General features: G+C 40.3%; 1 protein-coding gene across 2 annotated transcripts; it reads left to right on the forward strand.

The window, feature by feature from the left end:
• Positions 1-1,865: 1,865 nt before the first annotated feature.
• fam163ba (family with sequence similarity 163 member B, genome duplicate a) lies at positions 1,866-27,522 on the forward strand. Of its 2 annotated transcripts, none has more exons than XM_044174730.1 (3): positions 1,866-2,969; positions 20,874-20,989; positions 24,893-27,522. In XM_044174730.1, the coding sequence occupies exons 2-3, from the start codon at positions 20,897-20,899 to the stop codon at positions 25,328-25,330; spliced, it is 531 nt and encodes a 176-aa protein (XP_044030665.1). In that variant the 5' UTR covers positions 1,866-2,969; positions 20,874-20,896; the 3' UTR covers positions 25,331-27,522. The 2 variants fall into 2 exon arrangements, with proteins under 2 accessions (XP_044030665.1, XP_044030666.1); XM_044174731.1 differs by lacking the exon at positions 1,866-2,969 and adding an exon at positions 17,338-17,629.
• Positions 27,523-27,624: the final 102 nt, after the last annotated feature.

The raw sequence follows: 27,624 nt of genomic DNA on the forward strand, positions 1-27,624 counted from the left end.
TTTCTGCTGCCGCTGCTAATGTGTCAGCAAACATAAACGAGACAAGACGCCGTAAAGTCGGCTGTGATCCGGAGGGAACAGCAGAGAAAGAGGGGGATAGGATGTAAGATTGCTGGGAAAGAACAGATTTAGAGAGAGAATGATGGTCCATTGTGTAATCATGTCTGTGTGCAAAAAGCCTGGGGGTCTATCTGACATTATCCTGCCTAGAACAATGCAGATATTGCCCCACAAAACTTTCTCATCATGCATGGATTTCAGTTTGGGAGAAGATCATGCATGGATACACAGATACACACACAGAAGCCAAAACAATTTTGCGACCAATGATCCATAGCTCACAAACATAGTTTTATGTTGTGTGGTGTGCTACCGTATTCTGTTACGCTATGGTTTGCGTTGCATTTAGTGTCTGATTGCATTACATGTGTAATATATATCTAATAGTCCTGCATCATGTTCGTCTTTTACAGAAACTGCATCAGAGATACATTGTATTGATTTAGCTCAATGGTGACGAGTCTCTGGTATTAACTTATAGGATTGTGTTTATTATTAGGTTTGCTAAATACTGCATATTGTTCATTTAGCTACACAGAAGTGGGACAAAATAACATTACAAGAACACCTTTCGGTGTAATGCAATATCACAAAAAAACCAACATCCTCAATAACTAGGAAAGAGTTGACTCAACAAATAAATAAATAAGGACTTTATTTAACAATTTCTTTAACAAAGTCTCAAACACGCTTCACAAAAAGCATGGCTGGATTACGAAAAGGCTCTGAATACTTCTTCCACCACTGCCAGAGATGCAGAGACCAACCAGTATTCCTTCCTGGTGGATAAAAGCAAAATTCACCTCAACATGACCAATCCAACCATCTCATTCTCTCTTAATATAAATATTTTAACGCAGCACACTCTCAAAGTGCACTAATCTCCACTTCTGTGAGTTTGAATAATGAATGCAATAAAAACTCACACTGCTACTCTTAATGCTGCCTCTAACTGCCCCTCGACCGATCTGACTCGGAGAGGTGAGCCGTTGTAAGGGTGGATGGGATAATCAGATGATGAATGAAGAGTTTGGACAGGAGAAAAGAAAGAGATGATGGAGAAAGGAAAAAAAAGTGCCGAAACAGTTCAGGTTCAGAGGCTGAAATATGTCCTGTAGTCAGAGTTAGGGCAATAGAGACAGAGTGAAAGGACAAGAGACAGAGGGAGGTACAGAGAGAAAAATGATCCTTCCAGGGACAGTTGTGTCCGTCGTCCTAATGGAATTTAATGAACGTTTTGTTCCAAACAGAGTCCAGTTTGTTTTTCCACCTTGGCTGAACCTTGGGCAGAGGACAGGTGTAATTTCTTAATTATCTTTATAGAGTTGGCTGTCACATATGCATACAGCTCAAGTGATTAACTGCTGTGACTGTAAGTGGGAAGCTTAATGAATCTCTTCTAGCTTCTGGTTTCCAGTTTAATAGGAGGACGTAGTGAAGGTCTGACTGACTTTCAGGTTTAGGATACAGCTGGCTGTGTGTTGGTTGCTGGTGATACATTTGGAGAGTTTGTCTGAGGAAGCGCACTTCCCCTCAGCTACCTCTTCATCCCACTGCTCAAGCACCTGCTCTGTTATTTCTCCAGACTTGTGATGCTGACTTTTTGACACAACTCATTTTATATGCATGTGTAGATGTGTTTGTGCACGTCTGTGCAGCTTAGAGCTCTTCAGAAATTAGGTTTTTTTTTATGTAATGAAAATGTTTAGCCACATCCCCCCTAATCAAAGCTCACATACTTCTGCTTGGAAGTCAAAGGGGGGCCTCATCCAGCATCTTGTCCCTCTTTTTATTCACCCCCCCGTTTCTCTTCTCTCTAGCACCCATAGCCAATCTGAGCCTGTGACTAAAGCGCCATCTCTCAAGCTGTACACTCCAGGCTGCATTTACTCACTGGGTCTGCAGGCGCTAAGAGCCACCTCTGAATTTAAAGCGCATTTCACTCGTCTCCGCGCAGTGGCGGACGTCGCTCTGCAGGAATCAGCAAATATACGGAAATCCAACCACCGTGCATCAAACATAGGCTACAGTAGCCTATATTATCGGGGACTAGCCAGCTGCAGACACTTTGTAGCCCTAGAGCGACTGCTTGCCAGCTTGCTTTTAGCCAAACATGGGATGCAAAGACAGAAACATACTGGAAGGAGGAGATAGATAAATAGATTAAAGCGTGCAACAACAAAAAAGCCTCTTATCGATTGGCCGCGGAACCCGGAGAAGCACTAAAACAAATATCTGACCTCGACCTCCTCGGACGGTGGGAAACTGGTTGTTGAAATGGAGATGTCGAGATTTTCTATCATCCCGTCTCCTCCTCCAACACACATGCTGCTCAGGCTGCTGATGATGATGTTTGCGTAGGAGTGTTTTATTTTGCGGACAGCCGTTGGTAGACCAGTCTCTACTGTTCAAACAACTCCAGACAAGCGGTGGATGGAACTGTGTGTGTGTGGCTGGCTGCCTGCTGCAAACACATCTTTCCAGAGGTATTGTTATTGGAGCTCATTTTTGCGTCTTTGGGGTGTTTTTCAGTTGTCTTTCTGCGAGTCTGGAATTGGACAGAAAACGTTTTGCATGCGAACTGTGTCGGGAAAAGTAGTCTAGAAGCAAAGAATACGAATTATAACGTGGACATTTTTGGCAAAGGACGCATTTGCTCTTTTGTCTTTTTTAAATTAACAACCAAAGAGGATAAGGCCCAGGGGTCGAGCTCCATCTCTACTTCGATAGCAGACACTTGAGTGTTTTGCTGATTACTTTGCTGACATTGGGGGCTTCGTTTCATTAGTGGTTTCATTCTTCAGTGACTGAGGTCGACACAAACTACAACCAGCAGAGGTCGGGACCTGAGCTCCAAGGAGCCACCACTACCCTAGATGTGACCCGGTGAATTCCTCTTATCTCTGAAGGTAAGATTCTTCACCCTTTAAGAGAGAAGGTTCGTCTTCTGCTCCATTTACTCATTCATATCTTGGATATTTATATATTGGGTTCACTTGTAGCAAAACGGATCCATCTGCTTGTTGAGTCATACATGCAGTTTAGAAGTTCTGCATGTTAGAAAATTGATATGATTACCTGCTGAAGCAGAGACAATGAGTAGATAGCTAGATAGACAGACATACAGACAGATAGATAGATGCTTGGGCAGAGAGTGCTTCATGAGTTTCTCATTTCAGCACCATGGACAGAACCACACTTGTCTTACAGCAGGATGGGAGGAATCTACTTTTCTTCTCCTTGTTTCACCCAGAACATTTATAATTCATTATAATCCATATACACAACATTCAGTACAATGCACATCTAGCAGAGTGTTTTTTAGGAGCTTAAATTAAACCATGGCCAAGATACATTAGTTCAAATGAAAAGATGTAGATATACAAACAGGCAGAAAGATAGATGAAGAGAGGGTGAAGGCGAGGGAGAGGTTCAGAGAGGTGCTTTGTATGACAGACTTGCTGGCTGGCCGGCTTGCCACATGCTGACAAAACAGCATGGCTTGTGAGCCACAGCTACTGTCACCAAATGTTAGCCATGGTCACATCCAAACTGTTTGCTCCAGATATTTTTAGGCAGGGTGGAAATGCATCTCAAGCAGCATTAAGGCCGTGCAACACAAAAAACATTCCACTGAATGCGGTTAAAATGACAAAATATTTTAGGCAAGGGAACACGCAGGATGCAACCCACCACCTACTGGGTGTTTTGGAAACACTGTGGTGGATGAAGTAATAACTAACCAGCCAAAATGTGACCCACAAGTTTAGCTGTGAATATTTAAAATTGCAGCTTCTACGGTATTTAGATTTGATAAAAGAAAATATTTTCTGTCTTTAAAAACAGTCCTGGGGCAGAACACAGGGGAGCAGTCAACTGGGCAAGAATTTGCACAACCCACGTTATAAAAATATAGAGTTATAATTAAAATCTGACTATTTTTTTCATATGCAGTGATGATAACTCCTGACCTCTGTAGTTTATATGTCAAAAAAGTGATTGGGAACAGTTATTACACAAACCTTCCTTCTCTCTAGCAGAGATATTTTGGTGTTATAGTGGAGGGATGGACCTTAAGAGTCTTGGGGAAGATTTGGTGAGATGTATTTTACTAAAAGCACTATTTCATACTGCCCAGACTGGAAAATAACTTCTGTAAAAGTATCATCACAATGTAATGCAACCTGTTAGAGTATCAAAACTTCATTGTGCTGCTTCAGTCCAAAGCCTCAGTTCAGGCTCTATTGTATGCTACTACCAAAGGAGGAATAATATTCATGTGTGTATCAGCAGACATAATTTGTAGCTAATGATTGAGTTTACCTGAGCTAATCTCCCTAAATGCCTCACCTCTTCCTCATGCACTGAAAAGTTTGAAAGCAAATCCTACCACATACAGATTTGTGACAAATTTAAGAAAAGACCTGACTAAATGAGTGGATAAAACAATGCGTGCGGATGCTTCCATACAGAGTACGAAGGGTCACTGAACGTATGAAAATGATGTGAACAATATCACAGCGCTCCACCACCATCATCAAAACACCAAGAGAGGTTCAGAGAGGCTTGTGGTGGCACCAACACTTCACTAAGATGCGTAATGTAGGTTTTCCTTTTAATTTCCTGGGAGTCCTCTGCTGTATGGCTGTTCATTGAGCTACAGTGAATTCCGTTATGATGTCAGTGCTTCTATTTTGCCCATGCTGCCTTAGTTTTAGCATCAGAGTGGTTTTAAGCACTCCACATCATATCATATCATATCACCTAGTCAAAGACAGTATGACCTAAAGCTAATATAGGGAATGACAACTGGACAAAATTTGTGATGTGGAAAATGAAATAAATACACACACACACATACTGTGCTTCTAGAGGGCCTACAACAATGAAAGACAAGGCAGGGCTTGTGTTCCCATGGCGACTTCCTCAGTGACCCTCGGAACAGCCTTGGCCCCCTGGGAGATCGGTCATACTCCTGTGTGCACAAACACACACACACACTCAAGTCCCCCTCAGAGCGTGACTATGAGTGACTGTGTTTTCCTTGTCTGCTCGCTGCTGCTGCTCTACCAGCCTCTCAGTCATTACAGCAGGAGAGAGACGAGGAGGAGAGAGAGGGAGTTGAAGGACAAGCAGATGAGTGGGATGGAAACGCAAATTTCAAAGACAGATGGGTGATGAAAAAAAGATGAAGAAAGGTGTAGAGAGAAGAATGCCAATAAAATAGGGAGAGATGGAAGGAGAAGAGGAGGAGGAGGGAAGGTTTTAGACACTGGCAGAATTGTCAAAAGTTAATGCAATTACAGAGGCGGCATATACACCTCTCTTTTTTTTCTGTGCATTTAAAGTGTACTCACATATCAGCTTAATTGCCTTTAAAATGCACTATTGGGAGGGGGGATCGTGATAGATCTGCTGTGGTGGAGATAAAGAGGAGAGAGGAGAAGTGGAGTGGATGGATTGAGACTGGGGGAAGGGAATATGGCTGCTCAATGATCATGTTTAACAGTCACCACCCGTTCCTCCCTTCCTCCACCCGTCTCTCCTCCCCTCCCCCTCGTCACCACGCTCTGCTCTCCCCTCGCAGCTACACCCAGACGTGCTCACACATCACGCTCACGTGCCAGATGGGTTCCCACCCAGACACTGATATCACTAGCGCACGCGTCCGGGTGCGGCTGGTCAGCTGCCCTCATCCCATTGAAGCTCATTTCAAGGAGTAGAAAGGAGGTGAGGGAGGCATGGAAGGAGAACAGGAAGAGGGTGAGGAGAAACAGCAGCAGAAGAGCAGCTGCTGTTTCCTTCCTGTGCCATCATCCATGGCAGCTCCATGATCACGTGTGTCTGTGAATTTTCATACACATAAGATATGAATAGTGCCAATATTTGTATCAGTTAATCTGGTAAACAGAAGCCTTCATTTTCAGTGCGATTAAAGTAAAATTATGTGAGTTTTTTTTTTAAAAATAGTTTGGGCGATAATATCTAGCAACTTAATTGCTGATTTCTGGAGACAAGATGACATCACTAGACACACTTCAGAATTAGGCCAAGCAAAATGAGCAGTCAGAACATCAGACAGGTTATAAACAAACCCCAGTTTATCCAAAAAATTAATACAATTTTAAAATAATTGGTAGGAATGATGGCTGAAACTACAAAAATAAGAGTTATGTTGTGAAAATATAGAATTTTCCTTTAAGCCTTGCACAGCCGGCCTGTCTGTCTACATGGCCTGCAGCATGCTGCATACATTACACACTAAATATAAAGGCAGATGGCATACTGCTCAGAGTATGTTTACAATTTGCATGACGTCTGTAAGTACAACCTACAATACACAGTACATTTCAAAGAAGCCTCGGGGCTTTCTCATTACAAACTTTATGGTCCAAAGCCTTTTTTACAAATCCTACATGCTCATTATGGGAACAGCCAAGATTAGCTGTTTAATGTTAAATCTGAATCTGAAAAGTTGCAAACGTCAACATGCTCCTTTTGGAAAGTGATGAAGCAAAAAGAATTTAAGAACAAGCCAGCTCAGCAAGGTCATGACTTACTTTGCCATAAGAGTTGATCACAACAAAAGTGCAAAAAAAAAAGTGAGAGGAGCGATTCTCATTCATAAATTCCTCTTTCCAATGCATTGTATCTTATTATGCATCTCTGCAATTCTGCCTGACTGCACTGTGCTTCATGTTTATCAGCTTAGACATTAGCATACAGTGAGTGAGCTGGGAAAAGTTGGTTCAAGTACCACAAGGCTAGAACTTTTAAGCATAAACCACCCACTCAAAAAACAGAAAAGGCGACGGTGAAATGTCAGTCTGTAGCCCCGTCACCATAGTAACTGAAGACCTATTCGTACTTTTACACACACTGCCTCTTGAGCACTGACCGTTAGCACTAACTACCAAGCAATCATCAGCCTTGAGCGTTTAACACATTTCCTTCAACCATCTTTTTTTTGCCTGAGACTTTTAAAGGCACACAGACATACAGAAGACACATGCAATTAGATAACTAATCAAGCGCAATACTGGAAATATCATGCATTTGATGTTTACTCACCCATATGATTTCTCCTTCCAAGACGTCTTTCCTAATGGTTAGCAGTGAGGAGCTTGATGCCACATACACAAGGATGTGAGCAGAACATTGTTTCTATAAGTCACATATGTACATCACACGTGTGTGTGTGTGTGTGTGTGTGTGTGTGAGATAAGAAGACCAAGGAAAATTCAGAGATTAAGGCTGCACAGAACTCAGATTTTCAACAGATTTTCTTAGATTAATCCTTTTTGGCATGATGTAGAGTTTTATCAAAATTGCACGTTTTTCTGCTCAAACACAAGCATATAAAAACATGAAGACAAAAATAAAAGAAGATACGATGTTCACTGTGCAGGATTTCACATCTGAAATAAGTTTCTGTCAACTGATTTTCACACTGCTCTAACCATTTGCTGCATGGGAAGTGGAAAAAAACATTAACGTTAACTCCTGGCTATGGTCCACCAAAGTCCACCAACCTAAACGTCATGAAATTGGGTACCAACACATACAGTATGAGCATTGTCAGGGCCTTCTAAAACCGTTACCATGACAATTAACAAAAATTATTCATGTGACTGCTTTCTGATCTGACACTGCTTCGGTTAGGTTTGGGCACAAAATATTCTTGGTTAAGATTAGGGAAAGATCATGATCAAAAGAAACCAACATTGACTGCTGGTAGGAAACAGGATGCAACCAGTGGTCTACAGTATCAAAGTCACATGCTTTTGTGGTGCTATAACAGCATCACATTATTACTACTGCCTTTGTTCCTGACAGACAAGAGTTGTAATTTCAACGGACACTAGTGGCCTTTGTCAGGTAAAAGATGCCATTTCAACAAACAACAAAATTTGGCTTTTTTCAAATCAGTGAATTTGAGTGGGCAGCCCAGAGAAGATCAAGACCAAGAGAGTGTTAAGTCTGACATTAAGGGCTTTATGTGCAGGTGCAAGGCACGAAGCTCAGCTCTGTGGCGGTGAAGTGGCATTTTCCTGAAGCACAGTTTTTTTCCCTTTGCCTGTGCCAGTTTGGTATTCATGTGACTTGTGCACCACAGTTGGAGGACATTCGCAGAAGAGGGTGTTTCACTGACAATCCAGGGGTGAAGTACTGCAGTTATGGTGTTTTGTGCCTTTTGCCATACGCCCGCTCGGACCAGGTCAGGTCAACTTCAAGGCCTACATCTGGTTCCGCTTGAATAATTTTCTATGTCTTAAGATAGACAGGGAAAGAGAGCAAGTCAGGGATAGAGACAGAGAGAGAGAATATCCTAAAATCTGGTTCTGTCCAGGTTCAGGAAGAAGAAAAAGTGTTGAAGAACTTTCTAAGAATGCAAAGTATTGCAAGTGAGTCACATAACTGATGATATTTTGTGTGTGTGCACGTTTTTGTGGGTATCATTTCCCGCAGTGCATTTTGCCATATGTAACAGCTGTGATGATTTCATCAGTGCCTCAGATACGTAGTAATGTCTGACTCTCCTGTGACTCTTCTGAGTTGTGTAACTTCTTGTAAATGCCTTGTTTGCTTTACAGACTATGGCTTTGAATATGCAAAGTGACGAACAGCATGATCTATCACTCTCCATGTCAGAGGCGCTGTCTTTGCTTGTGAGTGGCATTGCTGTTCAAAGTGATGTTTTAAACAGAGGCCTGCCCATGCTCCCTAAGGCAGTGCTCACCAGCTGAACAGACAGAGAGCAAGAGTGGTGGAGAACAGAGAGGGAGACAAAGACAGTGAAGTTAATGGAAGGAGAGGCTAAACAGACAGAGAGAGGCCACAGGGAAAGAGACGGCAAGAGAGCAGGTGGAGATAAGAGAGTGAGGCAGTGGAAAGCAAAAGCAAGGAAAAGATGACAAAAAAGTGAATGACACAACTGGCAGTGTGCCAGGAATATGGATGGGGATATAAAAATATGAAGGAGAGCAGCACAGGTACCCAGCTGCCCTTTACAGGAACCTTTTTGCTAGGAAGAGGCAAAGACAAATATACACACACACACACATACAGGCAGATGCAAGGCAATTTAGTGTATAACACCCCCTTATTCATAAAAATACAAACACAGATAACTTTCTAGTTAAGTTTTGTTACACATAGAACTGCTGCCAAAGGACTCCTGTGCTCTCTCTTCTCTCCTCTCTGGCCCACAAACCGTGTGCTTTGTCAGATGTGTGCAATAACAGCAGCAGCAGCTGGGGTTATGTAGCGGTGAACACTGAGATAACCCGGTTGTAATGTTATAATACGACTTGACCTTCACTACACCACGTCTTGTTTCACTACATTTACTGTGGCATCTGGCCAGGCGTGTGTGTGTGTGTGTGTGTGGGGTACTGAGGTACTGTATGGTGCATTTTAATGCACACATTTAGATTGAATATCAGATGAAATATCCATTATCCAGTATGAGGACATTATCACTGATCATGTTACATGTCCTTGACTTACTCTGGGCGCTCAGGACTCTACATTCACACAGTCTGCAAAAACATCTGCCTCTCTTTCAACCTTCTCTCCTATCACACAGGTCACACAGGTGCAGGCATTTTTCTTCTGATTTGAATTTTTGTAACAGAATAGAGTGAAAGACATTTTGTTATAGCTAGAAAACATGAAAAGGCCTTCTGTATGGGTTGTGGTTAAACTGTTTTAATATCCATCAAGGACTGTAGACAATAAGAAAAGTTTCAAGTGTTACAAGTTGCCCTCAACTTCAGTTCAACTTAGTGCAGTAATGCCACAAAAGATGATATTTTCACATTTAAGTACTGGTTTGATGCATCCCGACGCTGTTGTGTTACACGTCACGCCTTTTTTTCCTTCAGGAACGCCGGCATGCTGTCTAAATCACACACTGGGGCAGCATTATGCCGGCGTTGTTTGGTTCAGTGCAAAAAAGCAAACCGGCGTAATGACGGAACTTCTTTACGGCAGTATTGCGGGATGTCTGTTTAAAAAGGGCTTATGTTTGACAAGTTGACAGCCAGTCACACACTGGGGGTGACCACGCATGCAAACTGTATACAGCATGGGGGGTTTGCATGCACAGTAGCAAACAAGATAGGATATGAAAGCTAACATTACATGTGAACTGTGAAGTGACTTCCTGCAGAAGTTGGGAAAATGAAGGAGTTTTGAATCCGGTTTTGAATGTAAACTACTGTATAAGAACTGAAGGAAAGCAGAGATGTTTGATACATGCAGATAAAATAACAATGTTTGCTGTAAATGTACATCTGTGCCTTTGTGCATGATGACCTGTCTGTATTATATGGAGACAACTACTGTATATCCAAAGTAAACCTACAGCTACAGCAGCCCTGTCACAGTCATATAGTGAGAAGACTGAAATTTAGAAAGGTCCAAAATCATCCAACCAATAACATTTAGTGTAATTGGTTATGTAAAATACAGCATTTGATCTCAACTTCATCCACTTTGCTAAGAAGCCAAATAGGTCCAGATGTGACCACACTGTATTATTCTGGCATATGTGACATTGTTGTTTTAATACATTTGCATACCTGCCAAGTTTCATCATTTCATTCATTAATGTAACTTTATACAGATTTTAATTCAGAGCTACTTTTTCTAGTCTATTTTGCTGTGTGCAGAGATTAATGAGCACAACATGTCTCCAAACAAGTACTTGTACTTGTTTACACGGGTTTACGCCTTGCACATTCTGTCATATATGCCAGTTGGCAGCTTATCTGAGACACATGGAGATGTTTCAAGACACATTTTCACCAGTCAACCCAAGCTAAGCTAACCAGTCCCCAACCCAGGGCTACAATCATATGTACCATGCTGTTGCTTGGGGAGAGAAAGCAAAGTTTGGAAACAGTCTAAAATTGGAATCATCTCATTGTCAAGTGTCAAGGAGCAAATGTAATTTAATGGTGTCTTATCTAATTCAGGAAGAGGAAAATTAATTCAATTTATTTGAGGGCAGTGTATTACCCTGAAAAGACCATGTAGCTAGAAGGAAGGTTTGTGTGTGTGTGTGTGTGTGTGTGTGTGTGTGTGTGCGCGCGCGCTGGCCCTTACATATTACACTTTTGAGTGTTTTGCAGTAACGTCTTAATCTGTCATAGGGACAGACTCAGTACAGTATTATCTGCTTGGTGTTTGCATGGCTAACGTTTTTCACACCAGGAGGCCCTAACGGAGCTCTGAGTGTCACAACAAACTGTCTCCTCTGTCGCTGCGATTTCTCAGGAGCAGACTTGACTGACACTGAACTTATAAACCAAGAGTGAACCAGTGGCAGGCAGCAGCTACTGTTGTGATTCTGGTTAGAGTTAGAATAGAATAGAATAGACACACCTATGTGCACACTATATACATGCAGAGATTATGCATTGCCAAGTGTGAGCGAAACGTGCTGAGATTTGGTTTGTTTGTTGCTTTCATTATTTTTATTATTAAATATGAAAGAACAAACAGTGCAGAGAGTTTGCATAAATATCTGTCGACAGACTGATATTCTGTCATGAACAGCAGTTTATTTTTGAGGGGCCCAGAGACTGCAGAAGCTGTCGAGCTGTAGCTCTGCTCTTGTCTGTTGTATTTATGCAGCACTACGCAGAAACAGTAACTGCTGTCCGTGCTATTAGAGTGAAGTTGCTTGAGATGTGTGAGTGTGTGTGAGAGTGAGTGTGTGTGAGGAGGAGATTTTGGAATAGTTTGCTCTACATGTACTGATACACAGACACAGACAAATATGTGCACTTGCCTCAGCTATGACCTGTATATTAAACAGAGGTATCTACACAAACGCAACAGTCTATCTATATTCTAAAGTAAGCCTGTTTTTACTCAATGTGTTGGTTGCAACTGTTGCTTGATTACCATGTGTATCTAGTGGTTTTGACGCACCAAGCTGACATTCATCCATCCAGTTGTGCAGGGCCATCATTGAGTCTCTGTAGCAGACTACTGGCTGTAGTTTTTGCGGTGTGTCCGGCACTAGTCAGGGCTCATCAGTGGCTGATCATGAGCATGTTGAATCGACAGCAGAGGCAGTCAGTGAGATATTGTAAACATTAGACAGAGCTAGTTGGGGTAAAATACCTTCGATTGCAACACTTGTTGCAGCCATTTTTTTTTTTAGGGTTACTTGTTCTCTCCACTAGTGTGTTAGAGTTTATCCAGATGCTCATCATTTTATTTGTCTCCTTCAAGTGTCAAGAACCAATCTGTGTGCTCTGTAAAATAGGATTATTGTTTAGTGAGGAAATTCGATTTTTATTTAGGGCCAAAAGTAAAGATTAAGGCTTATAGAGCAACTGTCACAGCCTTTCAAAAACCCTGAACTTGTCCACATATTTCCATGACAAGAGCTGAAGGATACCTTTTTACCGCTTTTGCATCACTCAGTTTCAGGGCTAAAAACTGCTCTTCAATCCATCAACTGTGAAGTTCAAAGAAGTGTAATATCTCTGAGCCAACTTCAGCCCCTGCTGGTGCCAAGATTATAGCCTGTCACACACAGACTAGTGGTATTATTTGCACAGCAGAGGGTAGAGCATGGCATGGCAGAGGGGAGGAGCAGGAAGTGCAGTGGCAGACTGACAAAATCTGATTATATGCAATTATTTTTGAGATGATATGAAAGTGAAAGCTCATTTTCTTTAACCGTTCAGAGGAAAAAACAATTTTGGAAAATAAATTATGTACTCACAGACTGACAGATAGACATCCTTTTAAAAGATTTTTTGTCAGATTTGTATATACAATTCAAAATTCAAATCAAAGTGAAAGAGGCAGGAAGCTTTTACATTGTTTGCACCTTTCACCCTTCTTTACGCCATTCTTACTGTAAAAGTGCAGTGAACTGAGAAGTTTGTCTGCTGCTACGTTGCAGACACACACACCAAACACGGGGCATTAATATGCTTTAACATATTATCACTTCTTTTATACTGACACAATGACACTGACTTTATCTGAGCACTGATGTGACTCATAAAAGCATCCTCATAATGTGATTTTCTCCAGGAGCTGCACTTAACTAGGAAACAATCCATGTTCTGTTATGTTTCTGTACAAAATATTCAAGATGACTGCTTCCGCCATTGACTTGCTAAGAGGGAGAAGAGCATAGATTAAAAGAGACTGTTTATAGCTTTAAGAGAACTGACTTGTCGCTTACCAAAGAGGATCTAAAACAACAAAAAGAGTTTCAAATATATTAAAAATATGTGTCACTGTCTGCAAACAATTACAGAAGAAAAGTGTCCATTAAATGCTGTAAACAAATTAAAAGTAGCAGTTCAGTTTCATAAGAGGTTTCCTAAACTGAAAGTGTTTGCACTGCCTGATAATACAAGTTTTTCGAGTTTTTATCCACTGGAATATTGTAGCGGGAACATCATTCATTTTCCCTACATGAATATTTCTTGTTACCTGTAGTAATTTAATCCAAAAACTGAGACAAACCCAAAAGTGACATTTTTGAGAAATACTGCAGGTGATGATACTCCTTTGAAAGGCTTAATTTTCTACAATTTGACAACATTATAGGGTCACAACATTCCCAGATATTCCTTAAAATGGAGTGGGATTCCAGAGGTAAATCTAAAAAAAAAAAAACATTATCTAAAAATACAGTATGTTGTGGACAAGGGAGGGCAATCATGCTTCCAGTGCATGCACAGCAAAGTTACAACGCCACTTCTTACATCAGCATGCAATTTGAACTGAAAGAACAACTAAGCAAGGTCACTCTAATGGATGAGATACATTTAGCGAGCTGTGTAATTAAATGAAGAGACCCCGAGGTCACCATGAAGTTTTTTTTCAAATGTCCTCATGGTGCTATATTCATACTAGAGCCATTTTTATGATATATCATTCACCGAGCGGCACTAATTACAGAAACGTTTTCCAAGGCAATACTTAGACCCATGAGAGGGATAAAAAATGTTCCTGGTTTCCAGTCATCACTACATGAGAAAACTAGTTCCTCTCTTTTCTTCATCCACAATCCCAAACTCTCCCCCTCCCTTTCTTTCCGACAGCCTTTGGGATTTCCCAGACACCTGATTCAAGGTCAGAGTTGGGGTGAGCTCAGCTGGTCAGCGCCTTTTAGTAGAGGGATGAGGCAAGGAGAGTTTTACCTGAGGCTAGCTCTGTGTTGTCATTATTCTTAGAGGTGGGTGCAGGGACACAAAGAAATGGTGGCAAAAGAAATTTTTGTGCGATTGGTGAAATTTTATGCTGGAACAGGGTGAGCCAGGAGGGAGGAATCAAATGATGCTGCAGTCAGGGTTAGTGCAGCCAGACAGGATAATATTGTGGCAAGGCTTACGGAGGAATTTGTAAGCATATTAAAAAGTGTGTACTTCAGTCTATGAGTGTGGAAGAGGTGGGTTTGTGAAGATTTTTTGGGGTCTATGTAACTGCTTGCATTAAGGCTTAATGGAGATTAAAAAAAATTTATAAATATTTTAAAATTAACAGATTTACTTTTATTTTTTTTTATAAGTGACTACACTATGCAGGAATGTTGAATACTTATTCAATCCAACAGAAAAGGTAGCAATTTCAATTAGAAGAGTCTTAAAGGGATAGTTCAACATTCTTTCTGTGAAAGCAAGTAAAGAGCTACGCTCGGGAGGCTATTTGCTTAGCTTAGCATGAAGACTCGAAGCTGGGAAATATAGCCAGTCTGGCCAATATGCCTACCAACACCACTAAAGTTTAATAATTAACATGTTATATCTCATTTGTTTTATCAGTATATAAACAGAAATGTAAAAACAATTTGTGGTTTTCGGGGGAAATACATGCTGTAACTATTTCTTGGCAAACAGCCGAGCGCAGGATTTCCTGGAGTCTTGTCATCATAGCGAGGTTTGAGCACGTAACTTCCTTTAAATCCATTTTACATTACTGTTTGTGTACAGATTAAACAAACAAAATATACAGTGTCAATAAATCAGCTTTAGAGGTGGTAGTAAGCATATTTCTGAACTTTACAGAGAGCCAGGCTAACTGTTTCTCCCTGCTTCCAGTCTTTATAAGCTAAGCTAAGCTAAGCTAAGCTAACCACCTCCTGGCTGTAGTTCCACACTGAACTCACAAACATTAGAGTGGTATTGATAATCTCATCTAACTCACAGCAAGAAAGCGAGTAAGCGTATTTCCCAAAATGTTGAACTATTCCTTTAAAGCCATACAGATGTATCACAAGCCTATCACAGCAGGACAGGTTATGCTCCAAAGAAACAGTAATGAAGTGTACAAAGTGAATCACAGTGGCGCTTCATTATCTTCACGGTGGTGCATATACTGTATGTATCACACATAAGTGATGGTAGATGTGATTAATGTTGCATAATTGAAATTAAATTAATTTTAATTTCCTCATTGCACAGTTTATTAGAGGTACACAAAGACTAATTGAGGACAAAAAGCTGTACTCAAACCGCTTTTGTAACGACACTTGATGAAGCATGGGTCATTGTGTCTTTCTTTATATTAACAGATTGGAGCTCTGTTATCAAAGACCGTTTGTGAGCTTGAAAACAAACTCCTGGCATAGAAACTTGAGCAGCCTGAAGGACGTCAATCACTAAACTTTTAAACATAAAAACATTTTTTAGGACTGTTTGGCTTGTGTCATTTCCTTAGAGCACCATGTATGTGTGCATGTCCTGTGTCTTTGAATATGGCTGCAAATATATGTGTGAAATCACTCTTTGACAGCGACAGCTGTAACAGAGCTCATCCCATTGTTCTCGGGGCATGTTATTATCTTTTGTGTATGACTCGAACCCGCCACCTACCACGTACTTCTCCCCATTCAGCTGAAAGCCTGTCAACAGCCATTATTTCTAGCAAGACCTCTGCTGTGATCCCTGCCATGTTCCATCAAAGCGTGGCAATTTATTCCAAAGCCGACTGTCTGAGCATGTTAGCTAGTACTAAAATTACTGCATGTGAGTGTTTGTGTGTGCGTATCCCCACTGCTATGCTTCTTTCGCCCCAAACCTCTTGTCATTCCTGTGGACGAATACCAGCAAAAGGAGCTGAGCAGACAAGTTTGCCTCTCTCCAGTAGCTAATATTTCACAATGGAGTCTGAGTTGCATGTTTGCGTGTGTGTGTGTGTGTCTGTGTGTGCTTAAATAATTAACGTTGTTCGTCGCCTTGCTGCAACACATCCTTCACACACTGTTCTGATTTAGGGAGCCCTAGGAGCTACACTTTGCCTACCTACCCTGCACAGTAACTAATGCATGTACATGTCTGTGTGTGTGTGTGTGTGTGTGTGTGTGTACACATGAGTAATGACATTTCCTGTGTCACTGGTTGGGTGCATTAGTGTTTGTAAGCTTGTCGAGATTTCGAGTAGTTTTTTGTTTGTCTGTTTTTTGCAATCGTAATACATTGAAATGCTATACATGCTTATTATTATGTGGCTGTTGTGTGTCATTGTGTGTGTGTGTGTTTTGTACGAGCTATTACTGTGTGTGTACCTATTAGGGTCAGAGGTTAGTGACTAGGACCAATTTTCTACAGAAACGGTTCAATACCACCACCACCACCACCACAGGAAATGCTCATAACATAGATAAACAGGTTTTATAGATAATATACTGTATTTTACTAAATGCTCCACTATGTTCACAAGCTAGTCCCTAACTTTGTCTGCTTGCCGTTTGGTGCTGAGCAGGTAGAGTACAGTGGGTTTATCAGAGCTTTTTCGCTGAAAACAGCTGCCTGCTGCTGCTGGAAACGAGGTTGGTGAGTGCAGTGAGTTTGCTGTTTCAAAACAGTTAGCTGCGGGTCGTAAAACCAAAAGAATGGGCTGAAAGACGTTAAAATGCTCCCATTACACATTGTCATTTGATCCATTGTTAATATAAAATATTGATTAGTGCAGCTTTAAGCTCTTTATTATCAGTAGACAGAGTATTAATATTTAATAAAGCTCTAACTTAAGCAATAAGTGAAGACTTGATCAATAACACTGAGCTTCACCTAAATGTCAGACAAACTTTTAGCATTCAAACTCTATTTCTTGATTTCCCATTCTTGTTTCCTGACATTGAAAATCCCCACATTTCCCCTCTTCAATTTAACATCAAAGCGTTTAAGGCCAAAACGCTCTGTTCTCGTTGTTCCTCCATATTGATTTGGTTGGTGGACTGTGTGGCCTGCAGATTGGATTAGTGTCCAGCTGTATTCCAGCCTGAGGGGAGAGTAGCTGTGTTGTGGTTATAGACAGGGCAGATAGCTACTGTAGAGACAGTCTGATCCATTCTAACTTTATAGAGCATCTCTGGAGAGACATCTTAGTTACCCACAGAGGAATTCAAGAAGAATTAGAGGTGTTTCAGGGTGAGAAGGTCAGAGCTGTCAGTCACTTGGTGATTAGTACTCTGTCTTACAGTAAAGTGCATGTGAGTAGGCAGAGGGATGTTGATGGAGAGCATTGTTTACACCAGGATGTGGAAGTGGAAACTGGAACAAAGTCAATGTAAATTGCGTACTGGGTAAGCAGGAAATAGTTCTGTTCTGACTGTTCATTTACCTCAAAATGCTCCATATTTTGTGTCCTGACTTTGGCAGTCCTGTTTCTTTTTTCACTATTTCTATTTTAGGGTGTGTCCATGTCAGAGTTGAGTTAGATCTTGACAACACAGGTCTATACTGCTGTGTGCTTGCTGCTGATAATGGCTTACGCCATTGACTCATAGCTTAGCAACAAGCCTACTGGCCTATTTTTGGTTTCAGGCAATTATCCACAATGCAGTGTGATGCTGTGGTCCTATGACACTTCCAGATTGTGGATGTAATGAAGGGGAAAAAATCTGTACCCACATATGTCAAGTATCTGCAGGGTTGTCCCCAAATATAATATAATGTTACTAAACCTGGCAGCAACTTCCTTATTTCTATTCTTAAATCATTGTGTGGTGAAATCTGTCCAAATATACAGTGTACTTCTACATCAGGGACACATGCAAGGCAAGCAGGCAAAAGGGCACCACAAGACAAACAATGTTAAGTTATGGGATAAGAGGAAAGATTAAATATTGTAGGAATGTACAATTTTCAGTTTTTACTTCTAATATTTGCTTCATTGTTGTTGCATACTCAAGATTTTGGTGGGTGTTTTGTGTTTTAATTGTTGATTTATTTAATCAACAATTGTCGAATGAACTGCATACGGATGTTGACAATGAAACAGGACGACTATTATTGCCACCAAACTATTATTGCCTACATATGTGGAAGACGAAAGTTCTTGGCTGCTGCAGGGATCAAACTCCTCAGTTATGTGACAGCCTCAGATACTTTCCTGCTTTACAGTGAAGGGAAGGCAGAACAAAGGAATTACTTTTGACAATTTAAATGACATTACAATGTTTGTGATTAATGTACATTACTTTCAAGAGTGAAATTAATATTTAATGCCTCTAGGCTCAAGGCTTCTTCCGGTAATCCAGCTGCTGTAGAGACTGAAAAGAGGTAATTAAAGGGAAGCATTGATCTAATAAACTGAGAATGAGGTCAGTTCAGTCTCAAGTCAGTTGTACTGCTGCAAATGTTCCTATGACGTACTGTGGCATTCACCCCCAGTCATTTCTATCTGCATGTGACATGTGTGTAAAACTGCTGTGAAGGAAATATATTCCAGTGTTCAAACTGGAACAAATATCAATTGACAAAATCAACAAAATAAATTAGTCTCATGTAGATTACCTTAAGATCATGGCTTGGGTTTTGTGAATCACATAAAAGGACAGCATGCTAAAGCCACAGCTACACTAGCTGGAATAAATGATATATAAATACAAATGAAACATGTGATGTTTGCATATAAGCAATTAACAAAAGGAAACAATCACAATCACATATAAACAAGATAGATAGATAGATAACAGTGAATGTAGATCTGTTGAATCCTGCAGAGCTTGATGAGTATGAGCTCAAAACTCATGAGTCGCCGTCTCCATTTGTCTTTGTTGTGAGCTCTTATTTAAGGTCAGAGTTCACAGGTCACCCACAGCTGTCCGGTTGGATGTTTCCTGCTGATTGATGGAAAGGTCATGATCTTTCTCTCTGTCTGCTTTGCGCATTACCTCACATTATTCTGTTTCTGTTCTGGTATCTGTTTCTTTTCTATCGGCTCATTGTTGAATGAAAAATATCTTTGTCACCTTACTTGCAAATTTTACTTGTCATGTCATTCATTTTATTTTATAAGATATTTTTTTTCTCTCCATCTGATATACCCTTGGTCTTGGTTTTAAATAATCCCTATTTCATTGGGAGATACATCTGATTAAGGAAGCAATGAATGACTTTGAAAATCCTCTCAGGAGTGCAAATGTGTAACCACAGACTCTCTCTACTACCTGTTATACATTTGCCCACAAGATCTCCAGTCAATGTCTTGGTATGCATTGTTGTATTTTATGCAGTTCAGTTTATATTTTAAAACAGAGGCATATAGTGAGCCATACATCCCCGACTATTAGCTGTGACAACAAGCAGACTCAGCTGCATTCATTCTGAGCTGATTTTTTGTGATTCAAGTTTGATTTTCTGTTTCAATTATTTGGTATTGACAACACTTTTATATCCTGACCTCTCTGCCTTCTTTTAAACACAGATATTTTGTTTTTATTTTAATAATGTTTTATGTAGTTTAAAGTATTTTGTTTTTCACATTGTATTATTGTGTTCCAAGTGGGCTGGTATTAATACAAAGACCACATAAGTGTTTTAAACTGTTGTGTTTGCAGCCTTATTACTACTACTATTGCAAAGGTTCTGTCTACCCCAAGGTTTGTGACATATAGTACTTCATATTTACTCTCAGGAGCAAATGAATATCAGCTAACATATGGATTGCATTTGATGTTTTTATTTTGCTATTTTACCATATTCCTACAGTTTATTTAGTAGTTTGTAAGCAGTGGGCATGAACAAAAGTTTCTGGGAGTAGGCATTTGTGAGCATAAAACATCTGTTGTCATTTAACCATGGGCTTGGCTTGAATATTTCACAACACAAAATCTCAGCAAAATCCCTTCTCTTTTCTCATTGCTTGTTATCTTGTGCTTTTAAAAATCTTTTTAGTCACCCAATCACCTTGTTTTTCTTTGTCACTGTCCCATCTTTATCTCCTCTTTTTCCCATCCACTCTTCATCATTTTCATGTACCCTCTGTTTTTGCTTCACCTTTCCACATGTATCTCTCACACCGTTTTCTTCATCCCCTCCATCATTTTGTCTCTCAATTTCATATCCATTCATCAGATCCCTTTCTATGCATATTACTCAGCTCATCTTGACCTCTTTCTCCCTCTCGTTCCATGTCAATTTACTGCTCACTCTGTCTTTGTTCCTCTCACCTGCTCAGTCACTTCAACTCTCCTTACTCCCACCATCCATTTATCTCTTATCTGTCATTTCTGCGACTCATTTTCATTGCTGTTCTGCTGTTGAATGCTGATTTCCCTCTCTCACACACTTCTTAGATCCCGTCTATATAATGAGCAGCATTTGTAGGATGATTCTATTACATGTCTCCTAACTGCTGGATAATTTAATAAGCACCACTGAGATGACACACAGTTATAATCTACTTAATGAAGCCACTGTACTGATGAACTGTGTGCTTTCTTCTCTGTCATTTCTTCTTTCACTTACTCCCTACCCTCCTCTACTCTGTTCCACTCTTTCGCTCTCTCTGTTCCTCTCCTCCCATCCTCTTGCTCTCTGCAGGGTGTTGATGGAGAGCCATTCGAATGACAGCCGGTACAGTGGTCATCACTGGTGGAATTCTAGCTACTGTTATATTACTCCTTATCATCGCAGTACTGTGCTACTGTAGGCTGCAGGTGAGGCCACAGCTGCTTTGTTTGCAGAACTGCAAGTAAGGGATGTCCCTGAATATAGCACTTTGTTGATAGTCATAGGAAGGTGTTAAAAAATAAGTATAGCTATTTTAATAGGTGAAATTGTGTTTGTGACCCTCAATTACCAAGGATAATAAGGTCTTTATTCCAACCAAAAATTTTAAGCTGAATTTATAGTATAGCTACATTTTGTGTCTCTATATATCTCTCTATCTGTCAAGGTTGCACAATCCTCTGTGTTATCTTAATAGAAAATGTTTTAGAAATGTGCACTCTGCGCTGTATTGAAAATACAGTGAGAGACAGTCACACTGAATGGGGAATGGTAAATCAAAATTTTGATCCATCTAATAGTTTCTGACATATTTTAGTCAGGACCAAAGTGGTGGCCCAGCAGTCTAAATGACCGACATTGCCATCCTTAGAGCTATGCCGCTAGCATGGCTAAAATGTAAATTTATGGTAATGAAGCAAAAACTCACTGTATGTCAGTAGTTCTTGATCATGGTCTTTGGGACTCAGAGCCTGCTGGCCATCAAATCGATACAGATCATAATTGGAACTTAGGTGAATCATCTATAGATTAGAAAATGTCTAAGATTGCTACAAGACTGTGAGGAATAAAAGCCATAACTGCACTCACAAAGTGAGTGGTTCTCCAGTCTGAACCCAGTCTTGTCTACAAAGTCTTAAAGTTTAGGAAATAATTCTTTTGATCATTATCTAACATTAGTTGTGTTACAGACTTCAGTTTCATTTCCTACTAGGGAAATCACATTGTGGTCATTTTTAAAAAGTCATCATGCTGTCCAGCTTTCTATGGGGGCTTTGATATTCACATCTACTGGTTTTGGCCAGGTGCTCTGTACCGTGTAGGAATAAAATGAAAATGGAATTAGGTGAAAAGAACTGCTTTCTGTTTTCATGCTTGACAAACTCCATTTAGGTTGAAACATCCCACTAATAACACCACAGGGAAGCATTACTGCAGTTAGTGGATTACTATTCCAACATTTGGATTTGTTTCTGTTTTACATTATACTGTATACTTGATGTTACACTGAACTAATCCCCTATGCCATTGCCTGCTTGGACTTGCAATGGAGCATTAAAAATATTTTTGGCATGCAGAATATGCAACAAATTGAGTGATGATTGCTTTCTGGTGGAGAGTTTGATGAGAAGATGGATACTCTCATCTCATGGACTATCTGTCCATTAAATATTAGGCTACAGACAGCTGCCAGTTAGCTTAGCTTAGCACAAAGTCTGGAGACGAATGGTGAAAACATCCACCTACCAGCACTGAAGTGTAAAAACCACAATTTGCCATTTTACAGATGTATATTTTTTGGCCATGACCAGTAACTTCCTGGAGTCTCTTCAGGTTGCCTGGCAACTGCTCAGAGCCAAGAATTAGTCCTGCACATAATCCCCCTTAAAGTGAAAAAATTGTTGTTTTTACACTTCAGTTTTTGCACAGATTAAACAAACAAAATATAACATGTTAATTAGTGAGTTTTTGAGGTGCTGGTAGGTAGATTTTGTTACCATTTTATGCTAAACTAAGCTAACCAGCAGCTGTCTGTAGGATTATATTTACCTTATAGACCTGACAGTGGTACTGTATCAATCTTCTCATGTAACTCTTTGCCAGAAACCAAACGGGTGTATTAATTTATCAACTTCTACCCCAAATATGCTTCATTTTGTGTAACTGTACAAGCTGTCAAAATGCCCTGAAAGTGAAGCCTAGAAATCACAATGCATTACACCCATTCAGACCAAAGTAGTTTACATTGACAAAACAACTGACCAGCTGCACCAACTAACTAACACTGCCCTTGTCTCAGGGCCAAGTGCTCTCAGTAGCAGAACTAAAATCGACTTTTCCTGCTATCACATACTTTTTAAATACTAAAAGCATTTTCACACCTGTGGGACTGAACTATTTTTGAACACTGAAACTCATCCTTTCTATCAAGGTTCAGAAAATATTTGTGAAAGCAACTTAATCTCATTATCATGTAGCTCCTAATTTGAACATCTGACCAAAAAAGGCATCTGATCATAAAGTAATTTCTTTAGCTTTAATATACACAAGATTTGGGTCTCAACAGCTTAGTCTTGGGACATGAAAAATATTCCAAACTCAGTTTCAAAAGCTCCTAACAGTACTTGCATATGGATATGGTGTTTCTTCACAATCAATGCTACAGAATGGAGAGTTGATTCTCAGTAGGTAGTACTAGAAATCTTTTCAGTCATTTGGTTTTAATGTAAAAAAAATGGCTTAATGGAGTTTTAAGGGAACAAAACAAGAAAAGTATGTTATGACAGTCAAGATTGCGTTGATAATACAACGCACTAACGTGTACACTAATATGTATATAATACGGGCAGCTGCGGCTCAGGTGGTAGAGCGGGTCGTCTACGGATCACAGGGTTGGTAGTTCGATCCCCACGTCCTCCTGTCCACATGTCAAAGTGAACTCCAGTTGCATAAGCCTGTGCATTCCTAATTGCCGGTCCCAAGCCCGGATTAATGGGGAGGGTTACGTCAGGAACGACGTCCAGTGTAAAAAGCCGGCGAGATGGAAACAGATGATCCACTTGACACTAATATGTATATAATGGCTTAAAAATTTGGTTTATTACTGTAAGGCTAGGCAAAGCAAATGTCGCACACATAGCGATTCAAAAGTTCTGAACACGTGCTCGAGACATTTACCACCTTAAAAATTTTATGTAAAACGTCTTCTAAGAGGGGTTTCTGTGGCTCAGCAGGTAGAGCATTAATCGCAGAGTTGGTGGTTCGTACTCAGCTCCTCCTAACCAAGTGTCCATGAGCAAGACACTGAACTCCAAATTGCTCCCTACGGTAACGTTAGGGCCTTATATGGTAGTTCACTGCCATTGGTGTGTGAATGGGTGAAGGAGAGGCAAATTGTAAAGCGCCTTGAATAAAAGCACTATATGAATGCAGTCCATTTACCGAGATCAACGGGTAAATAAGGTAACATTGTTAAAGTGGAAATTATATGATCCTTTCCACTTTCTTTCTTATATTTCACAGCAAAATCAAAAGCGATCCCCAAATTATGGCTTCATATTAGTTGGCGTGATGCCAGGAATTAATTTGAAAGCTACATTTTGTGGGCCAGAAATAGCAACCACAAATTCTCCGCTGAAAAGTGGATTCTGTATTCAAGTCCGTTTGAAATGTAATTGTTGTGGATTTGGCACAATAAAAAAAAATATCAGAGACCTTTTCGACATCATACTGTAGCATGTGCAGCTTCATTGTGACGACACATATGAACATCCAGGGTCATGTGGGTTGAAGAACACCTCATGGGGAAATAATGTAGTGTTAGATTATGAGAGATATCCTCCCTCTGAAGAATGAGTACTTTCTGTCCATAGTGTGCAAACCATGGACAATTGTCTTACATCGTTGATCAATGTGTATATACATTAATTTAGGCTATATTTATTGTATTTTCCATTTTCTTATACTTAATATGTACAAAACCTCTAGCTTTATGGTTGCAAACACTGTAAAATACTACAACATGACCATAATTATCATGATATGGAGACTTAAATTACATAATTCAATTCTTTTAATAAATGCAATATAATAAATTATTGTCTGGATAGTACATGTAAACTAACTTGCCAAAGCATTTATTTTGCTGTTATGCCTCTTTTTAACTCCCCACCCTCTCCCTCATCTCTCTTACATTTTACCATTTCTCATTCGGTACCTTTTTGCACTAATATTCTCCCTGCTTCTCCCTCTCTTCCTCCCGTCTTCTTCTCTCATCTCTGCTCATCATCATCCTTCTCCATGTCCCATCCTCCTTCCTCTTCCACCACCAGTATTACTGCTGCAAGAAGGAAGAGTCCGAGTCGGAGGAGGAGGAGCCAGACTTTGCCGTTACGTCCCGCCTCCCGCCGGTCCACTCCAATCACAACATTGTGGCGGCGACAGCCGCCGCCTCCTCCATCCCAAATGGCCCCGCCCTTTTTTCCACCCCTCCGCTGGCCAGGAAACTAACACGTTCACAGACCTTCTGTCCATCCTGTACACACTATGAGCTACCTTTCTACCTCCAGCCCCCTCAGCCGCAGCTCCACCATCAACCAGATGGGTTGAGGAACGGAGGTGACCGGATCAGTTACCGCAGCGTCCAGCAGCAGGATCTGGACCTGCCAGTGCCTGTGAACATTTCAAACTACCGTAAACCAAACCTCGCCCGGTCGGTCACCATGAGGGACATGTTCACACGCAGCTGTAGCATCAGCACTGATGTTTAGCTGGGCGATGCTGGAACTCGGTGTAAGTTTATGCTTAAATTAAATGGGATGGCCTAGGCTGGACTGGGCTTGAGTCAGACTGTGTTTTTGTTATCTTGCCCAGTTTAGTCCAGTCTAGTATGATCTGATCTAGTCTGGTCTCGTTCTACTTCACCTCTTGCAGAATGGAGGACTCAGATGGCTCTCAGGACAGGATTTTCAAAGGTACTATGCTCAGGTCCAGGACCTTACACTTGGGCCAAAATAGAGTTCAAAGTATCTAAAAATGTTAAATTATCAATAACATGAACTTCTTGGTTTGTTTTGTTTTGAATAGTTCTTTTTTAACAATAAGAATGGAATTTGTTTTACGATTTGATAAAGTTTGTGTAGACCTACTTCCTCTCGACTCTTTTACCCATGGCCCGAAAGATAGACAGATTCCCGCCATGTCAAAATGACATAATCGGCAGGGATTTTCTCTCTGCCATAGCTGCTACAAACAAAATATGATTAGGAGAAGTCTAGTGTTCCCTTTTCCTATGATGGGATGATCTGTCTGTTCCTCTATCCACAGATTATAGAGACTATAAAATATAATTTACCAGTGGAGAGACTAGAGGAGGAAAGGGGATGTCGTGATTTAGCTGCCACCCACAGACATTTTACATAGATTTAACTTAGGCCATAATATTTTAAGACATAAAGGGCTCCAGTCTCCAGTTTGGCTGGTTTCTCTGAGCATCTGCTGACAACACAGTGTATATACAGTATACTACACTTCAGCAGAGAAAGACCTCTGTGTTCTTGCAGACAGGTTGGACTAGGTGCCAAAGGGGGATGGGTTCTTGCATTTGTGTGCATTTTTGTGAGTGTGCTTGCATGCATGTGTGCGTGTGTGTGTGTGTGTGTGTGTGTTTGTAACTCGATCAGTTGTTATACAAGAATTCTTATTCCATACAATTAAACACAGTCTGTCACCCCTATGTATACTGAACCCAGTGGTGGGTTGCAATAACATTTTAAACATTTATTGTAAAGGTTGAGGGGATTGTATTAGTTTCAATGTGCCACTTTTACCTTTAAATTCATGTTAATGCTAAGAATGACCCAACCAGATGATACGACAAACTCTAAGTGGGTTTGCAGCTATTTTGTCAGTGTTTATTTAACTGATTAATGCTATAACACAGACTCAAGTTGTAGGTGACAGTCAGAAGAGCAAAAAGTTTTTACGGCAACACTTAACTTTACAATGTGATATTCATTATAGTTCTTTGCTGGAGTTTCATTTTGTGGACTCTTCACTGCATTCCTTGTGTCTGATTTGTTGATATATGGATTCATGGGCTTAAGATTAATTCACCTTTAAAGGCACATCTATAAATATTTAAAAGGCCATAACATACACTCCAGTCTCTCTCTTCTCTCGACTCGTTGGACTGAGGAATATTTGCTCTTGCTGAGGTACTCAAAGAGTTCCTTCTTGGGATTGTTTTTATTTTCAGCGCTTGGCTGACCAGGCCGGCCGGAGGGCTCATATTCTGACTGGAGGAGCAGTGGCTGAGTTTTATGGACACAAGACACACATTTAATGAATGAAATTATTTACTGCTTGATTTCAAGAAGAAATCCTGGTGGTTGTGTGAGGGGCTTGAAGCTGATTGAATTGTCCCTCTTGGACCCCTCGCCCCTCAAAATGGATGGTAAATGCCGTTGTACCCCCCCCCCTTTCTTTGTCTCTGTTGATTTTATCAGCAATCATACTCATTTATTTTCCCAAAGGGTGAAACAGTGAATGATTTTGTTTTAAGTTTTTCCTCTTGTGACATGTGCTTCCCTGCAAATACACTACGACACACACACACACACACACACACAAACACACACACACACACACACACACACACTTCTCAATGCTATGCTTTCCTTACTTTTTAAACAGAAACTATGTGACAGTTGCACAAGACATTTAGTGCCATAAAGAATTATGAGAGAAATTGATGATGATTATTATTATTATTATTATTATTATTACAAGTGTTTATTCAAATGCAGTGTTGCTTTTACCCTAAAGTATTTGAATTACTTGCTTTATTTTATGATCCAGCTGTTTTTTCAGACTCAGTACATTACAGCAGAAATGTTTCTGTCCTTGTTTCTAATGTATAACTAACAGACACATTGTTGCTAATAAAATGGTGTGAAACTCCTTCTGATCAGTTTTGCTGTTGCAGTTAATTTCACCAAAAACCAAATGTTGAGTAAAATTTTCTTGTGGTTCAAATTCATATTCAAATGTTTTTGAATGACAA

The sequence above is a fragment of the Siniperca chuatsi genome, linkage group LG18 (assembly GCF_020085105.1).
Source record: "Siniperca chuatsi isolate FFG_IHB_CAS linkage group LG18, ASM2008510v1, whole genome shotgun sequence".
Lineage (NCBI taxonomy): Eukaryota > Metazoa > Chordata > Actinopteri > Centrarchiformes > Sinipercidae > Siniperca > Siniperca chuatsi.

Coding starts and splice junctions, on each gene's coding strand:
- fam163ba (XM_044174730.1), top strand. CDS start 20,897: ATGACAGCCGGTACAGTGGTCATCACTGGTGGAATTCTAGCTACTGTT. Junction 20,990..24,892: donor TGTGCTACTGTAGGCTGCAG/GTGAGGCCACAG, acceptor TTCCACCACCAG/TATTACTGCTGCAAGAAGGA.